This window comes from Phyllopteryx taeniolatus, chromosome 4 (assembly GCF_024500385.1).
Source record: "Phyllopteryx taeniolatus isolate TA_2022b chromosome 4, UOR_Ptae_1.2, whole genome shotgun sequence".
In the NCBI taxonomy this organism is placed as follows: domain Eukaryota; kingdom Metazoa; phylum Chordata; class Actinopteri; order Syngnathiformes; family Syngnathidae; genus Phyllopteryx; species Phyllopteryx taeniolatus.
This window is the reverse complement of record NC_084505.1, coordinates 22333139-22339724: the sequence shown is the minus strand read 5'-3', so window position 1 is coordinate 22339724 and position 6586 is coordinate 22333139. Positions and strand designations below refer to the sequence as shown.

Below are 6586 nucleotides of genomic sequence, written 5' to 3'. Positions count from 1 at the left end.
TTGTGGTGTTTTTTTTTGTTTTTTTTTTGGGTGGGGGAGTTGCGGCGCAATGCACGGCGGGTCACCTTAGCCGCTGCACCGCTAGCCATTTTTGCTAAATAGTCTCATTTGAAAGCCACGTCTCAGTTACACCCTGAGTTCACAACCAGCAGAAAAGAAACAATTGGCTTTTGTCGGTCGTAATCATTTATAATATATTAAATCTGACTATCAGCTAATCCCCCCCCAACCCCACTGCATATGAATCCCTCTGCCCCGCCCCATTATAAATTCAAATTGTCATAGTAAATTGCCTTTAAAACTTGAAATTGGATGGAGAGCAACTTGATTAGCTGAGCTTGATTAGAAGAGAAAAAGGAAAAGAGCAAAGAAAAACATCAGCAAAGTGTCCTGGCTTAGCCGAGGCTAGTTAGCTAGCTCAAGTTGTTAGCCGAGGCCCCGCTAAAACATTAGCATAGGAGCGGGGGCTCATCGAGTGGATAGCAGCCAAGCTTCATGCCCATCCTAAAAGGCCGAAACTGCGACAGGCTTCCACGGTCAGACACCGATGAAGGTCCATGAGGTAGCGCCACCGCCGCTGCAGCTGATCCGCATTCAGATCCGGAGGCAGCGGCGTTGGCGGGCCCTCCCGACCCGGCTTGTGAGACGGACCGTAATAAGTGCATGATGCGAGTGGCAACAATGCCGAGGTAACCTGGTCCGCCAGAGTGCCGGACCCAATGTGTAGTGCAAAAGAAAGCAAAACCCCAAAAATAAAAATAAAATAAAGAAGGAAAAAAATGATCTCACCAGTCAGTAGTTTGTCACAAAACTCACAAACATGCATCCCTGAATGACTTTTTGTTGTGTCTTCTCATTCCGCGCAAATCTCAGCGGGACATCGTGGGCAGGAAAGAAAGGTCTTGCCGTTAAAGCATCATGGCTACCTGGCAGGCGGGTTCCGATTCACAACCCTGACGAGGAATCTTGACAGCGTTGATTCAAACGTACACTAAGTAGTCATTCACCAATCGTTTTTTGTTTTTGTTTTTTTTACCGTAAACCCCCCGCCCCTTTTGTCCTTTTGCCCAAATTGGAGTGTTCCCAAGTGACTGCATTCATAAGCAGATAGGTTCCAGGTCCAGAGAAGCGGTAGGGGCAACGGGTGTTGGATTTCAAGGTTTTTCGGGGCGAGGAAGAGGATTGCAAAATTCTGGGAATTTTCAAAATTGGAAACACTCCATGGGAATTAAGGGGAATTTATGGGATCAAATCAGGAATTTACAAAGTTGAAGGCTGGCTCTCAATAGTGAACTCAAATATATTTGAGTATAATCCTGACTAAAACAACCAGGTAATATGCAAGTACAGTACAAGTGCCCTGACTCACAAGTTTTTCCAGTTTCCATATTTGAGGTACGAGCTAGCTTCGGGCATACCGCCACTCGATGTGAACCTTCTATCCATTTTCCTCCACATAGGCGAGGCTGGATTTGAACCCGGGTCCACAGAACTGTGAGGCAGACGTGCTAACCAGTCGCTCATCATGCCGCCTCGAGTGAAGTGGGTGGTTGGGGGGGGTGGAGCAATAACGATACTGTAATGCCCTTGTATGTGGGCAGAGAGAGCTATCAATTTTGCATGGATCTCTGCTTATAACAAACAAAATGTTTGTATTTATGCTCGAATATGATGTCTTTCCACTGAATTCCCCTAAATTCCCAGTTAATTCCCAGAAAGAATATTTCCAAACTTCCCCAGTTTAACTTCCCATACAAATATTCCAGAAACTTTCCAAAAATTAACTAGAAATTTTCCACCCCTTTTCGACCCTACTGGGGATTATCCGCATGCTTGAGAAAATTTCATAAAATTGTCGTTGGTTCTGAGATTTGGGTACAAAAGTCTCAACAACAATGATTCCGATTAGTGGTTGGTCTCCGGAAAACTGTCTTGGTTTACATCCCTGCCTTTGTGCTCGGCCAGGATACTGCAAAGGAAATTGGCACAAATAAAGCCCGGTGGTTCTGGAGGAGCCTTGTGAGGTTGCTTTTAATCGACATGTTCCATCTCTTCCTTGACGTCCACCTTTAGCTCAGCAGGCCCGAGGGAGGGGGGTGTGGTGGCAGCATCGTTGCGCGGGATGATGGCAGGCGTGTTCGCCGCGTCACCGGGGAACTCCGGGCCGCCTACCTCCATCTTCATCATCAGCTTGAGCTTCTTCTTTGGAGGGTTCTTCAGGGTACCCATACGCTCCTTGACTTTGTACTCCAGAGTGCTGTGCGGGATGCCATACATGTTCTGCGCCTTGGAGACGCTCATCTTGCCACTCATCACCACGGCGATGGCCTCTTCCAGGATCTCGGTGTTATACTGCCGATAGCGCCCCCTCTTCTTCCGTGGCTGCTTGGAGTTGGGGTCCCCCTCCACGTCCGAGGTGGAATATGCTGGCCCGGAGGCAGAGTGTTCCAAGTCAGCAGTCCAGTATTCCGCCGCGCCGTCCAGCAGGCTTCCCAAGCTAGCGCCCCGCCGGTTCTGCTTGGGCAGGATGGCTCTCAGCTTCCGGCTCAAGGCGTTCTCGCTGAGTCCACCGCCGCCTCCGGGTCCAATTCCACCGAAACCGTACAGCTCGGAGGCGGAGGAGTCCCAAGAGAGATCCATGCCCCGAACCTGCGGGATCTTCAGGTCGACGGGGGGTGATTGGTCCCGCTTGGCGTCATGGTGGTTATGCTGGGTCTTCGAGACCTGATTGTGGTGGTGAAGCAGGGAATTCTTGAAGGAGAAGGCTCCGTGGTGGTTGTGGTGTTTCTCTAGGAACGTAGGCAGGTCTTTGAGGCCTCCGAGGGCTCCACTCAGGGCCCCACTGGCCTGTTTCAGCTTCATCAGGCTCTCCAGGTGGGCCTTGCTGCCCCAGAAGGACGAGGAGCCCTTTTGGCCCAGCAGGGAGTGTGACTGGTCGCGATTGAAGAGGCCGACTGACTCTAGGCTGGCCAATGACAATGCGGCAGGCTGACTCAGGAGGCGGTGCTTCTGGCTCAGCAGCTCTTCCTTGATGCGCAGCGAGCGGGCTAGTGGCGGCTTAAAGGAGTTGATCAAGTTGTCCCGCAGGCCGTCCTGAAAGCTTTGCGGCAGCACGCCGTCGTCTTCGTCCGCATCCGGCACGGAATGGTCCACCTTTACGGAATGCTCCACCTTCACAGAATGGTCGACCTCCACGGGGTGCCTGTGTGGAGAGAAACAACCAGTGAGAAGTCTGAGATTTGGAAACACTTAGCAACTAGTCTTCTGGCTTAGGAACATTGTTACTTCCGATTTGACCTCAGAACTCAAGTCTTGGACCATGTCAAGAACAAGTGAAGAACCCAGTCAAAGGACGGACGGACGGGCGGATGGACAGACAGACAGAAAGATAGCTCCAGCCCTGCAACAACCCCATTGGCTCCCTGTGTCCAATACCGCATCCAATATAATATACTGATCTGCACCTTCAAGGCCATCAATGACCTTGCCCCTCTCATATCTTGTTGACCTCCTTCACATTACCATACCATCCCCCTCTCCCAGTTCTTCATCCTCCATCCACCTCACCATCCCTTCTGCCCATCTGTCCAGCGTGGGGGACAAAGCCTTCAGCCACTCTGCCCCCCATCTTTGGAACTCACTGCCACCGGACCTCCGAAACACAGTCATTAACCCTTTTCAAATCCAAACTCAAGACACACCTATTCTGGACTGCCTACTCACTTTAACATTTCCCATATCATATGCCATTTTCATTGATATTTTATGTTCTATTATCTGCGATTGGCTGGCAACCAGTTCAGGGTGTACCCCGCCTCCTGCCCGATAGGCTCCAGCACGCCCGCGACCCGTGTGAGGAGAAGCGGCTCAAAAAATGGATGTTCTGTTATTTTGATTGTATTGCTTGATTCCTTTTAACGGGCTTGAAAGTCACCTATAGATAAAATGAATCATTATTACGGACGGACGGACGGACTGACAGACAGACAGAGACAGATAAGACAGACAGACAGACAGACAGACAGATAGATCGATAGATAGATAGATAGATCGATAGAAGCCTTTTTTAGTCAAAAACACAGAAACCTTTTGGGAAGCATTTCCTTAATGGTGATGATAACTTACTTCCACCAGGAAAAATAACCATAGAAGTGGGTCAGCAGCAATGCAGTTCCTGTCCCAATACTTTTGTACATTCAGTATTTCTCTTTTTTTTTTTTTTTAAATTGGATGTCAAATGAACAGATAGCATTGCAGCAGCATGTTAATGTGTCTGCGCAAGATGAAAGATGCAAAGTGCTTCCACTTCAGTGCTGGCTGGTCGCCATGGCAACAGCAGAAGACAAAAAACACGAGGAGGAAGAGGTAGAAGAAGAAGAGGAGGAAAATAAAGAGGAAGAAGGAGAAAGGAAGAAGAAAAGGAAGAGGAGCAGGAAGAGGAAGGCCACTCTCATATCTTAAAGTGAGGGCTGTAAGACCCATTATTTGATGAGATGGGGACAGTGGAGAAAAGTATCCTATTTTTTAGGTGGTCTACAGTGGATCTAAAAAGTCCGCACAGCTCTTTTTAAATGCGAGTTTTTGTGACAAAATTGAGACCAAATAAAACCTTTTCACCATTAATGTGACCGAATAAGCTGTACAACTCAATTTTATTCTTTAAAAACTCTTCCCGAGTGGAAGAAAAAATTAAGTGAAATAATGTGGTGGCAAAAGTGTGCACACCCTCTTATAACTGGGATGTGGCTGTGTTCAGAATTAAATAGGAGTCAGCTAACACCTGCCAACATTTAAAGTGTCTCTGATAAACCCCACATTGATTTCAGATGTTCTTGTAGGCTTTTTCTGACACTTTTTTCGATTGCTGCTGCTGATTGCTATTTGGAACTGTTCATTATTCCTTCCACATTATCAAAGTCGAACCTTTAGGCTTTTAGGGAGCAAAGAAAAAGGCAGGAAAAGCCTGAGAGGGTGTGCAAACTTATACAACCACATTATTTTAGTCATTTATTTTCACTTCCAATGTTGAAAATATTTAAAATTAGTTGTACAGGTTGTATGCCATATTAACGGTTGAAAAAGTTTTGAAAGTCACATTGTTCTATATCACAAAAATCTGGCATTTGAACAGCGCTGTGTCGACTTTTTATATCCCCTGCACATTCTTTATGCTTGCAGATTTTGAAATTCTCCAAAGCAGCACAGCAATAGCTTCCGACAAACATATGATTTGATTCCCAAAGCGTGGCGATTGTGGACAAATTGCGCCCGGGCGTCAAGGTCACGTATTTGACGACCGACAATAATCAAATTAAAATAGACTCTTTGAAGAGATTCAGCATTTTAAAAGAGCCATCGAAGAAGCCAATGAACTAATCAAAACTACAAATCATTATCATTTACTGTGGTCCTGGAATTATTTGTTTGTTATAGGGCATATCAATTATATGATTTATGATTGAATTTCCCGTCGATCTCGGTGATCAGCGCTGTGCGCGTTTCCTCGATCTAACATGGTGGAAATGTGCGACAAAGCCAATCAGCGTCGTCTCCGTTAAAACTGACACTTTAAAAAGGTTCATAAATAATGTAAAAAAAATAAAAATAAATCGTGATAATAACTGAGATCAGACCACGAGAAAAATGTTGTGGGGAGACAACGGACGCAGGTTAGTGGATTGCTGGGTTTGTGCAGTCATGTCTTGGCGGTGCCTACAGTATATAAAGGGGAGTATATAGAAGGGGGTCGGGCGGTGCTCTTCAGCAGGAGCCTGCAAACAGATTATCACAGCGTGGAAGCTCTCAGGCTCCAGGAAAAAAAATACGAGGTTAGCGACAAAAGTCATAGTTGACCTTACGAGAGTCATCAGGAAGGCTGACATTAATAATGGTCAACAACACCTCTAATTTACATATTGACATCATTTGTAACGTCTATTCCTCACTAATGATCAATATTTATATGCTGTACTTCTGAAGTGCCATATTTATGATCATATTTAATAGGCATCGCTAATGTAGCATATTTACATTCTCCTTAATACATATCACCTCTCATGAAACATATTTATATCATATTTAATGTCTATCCCCCTAATTTTGTCTAATGTACAAAAATAAAATCATCTTATATACGGAAAATGGATGGATGTCTAATGAGGGATATTTACATCATATTTGATGATCTTGAGTGTGTAACCCTTGAACTGTTTTCCCCCACTAATGCACTTGGGTGCAGCATGAGTTCTCCCACTTCACAAGAACCGAGCGCCTTTGTTCGCAACAGTGTTCATGCGGCGTAATTGCGAGTTACTTAGTGATAATTACTTGGCCCATTTTTACCACGACGGCGTGCAGTTAGCTAGCTCGCCATGTCTACACCCCGAAAATAAATCTTGCCTGAATGCCACAATTTGTACAACAGGCTTGGCCTTCTTATTCTAATTCTCAAACGACCGGGTGACGACGCAGATGAGCCTGTCCGCCAGCCGAGAGAAGCTACGGAAGCCTGTAAACTGGCGCCTCCCGTTGCAGCAACGACCTGGCGGGATATATTCCAGCAGCCGTAGGCTTTAAACCAGGGGTG

General features: G+C 46.2%; 1 protein-coding gene across 1 annotated transcript in view; it reads right to left on the bottom strand.

The window, feature by feature from the left end:
• Nucleotides 1–253: 253 nt before the first annotated feature.
• lcor (ligand dependent nuclear receptor corepressor) overlaps nt 254–6586 on the bottom strand; it is a 79819-nt gene continuing 73486 nt past the window's right edge. Inside the window, exon 7 of the mRNA XM_061770644.1 lies at nt 254–3202. Coding sequence (XP_061626628.1) covers nt 2032–3202 — 1171 coding nt within the window. The 3' untranslated portion in view covers nt 254–2031. The remainder of the gene's footprint in view (nt 3203–6586) is intronic.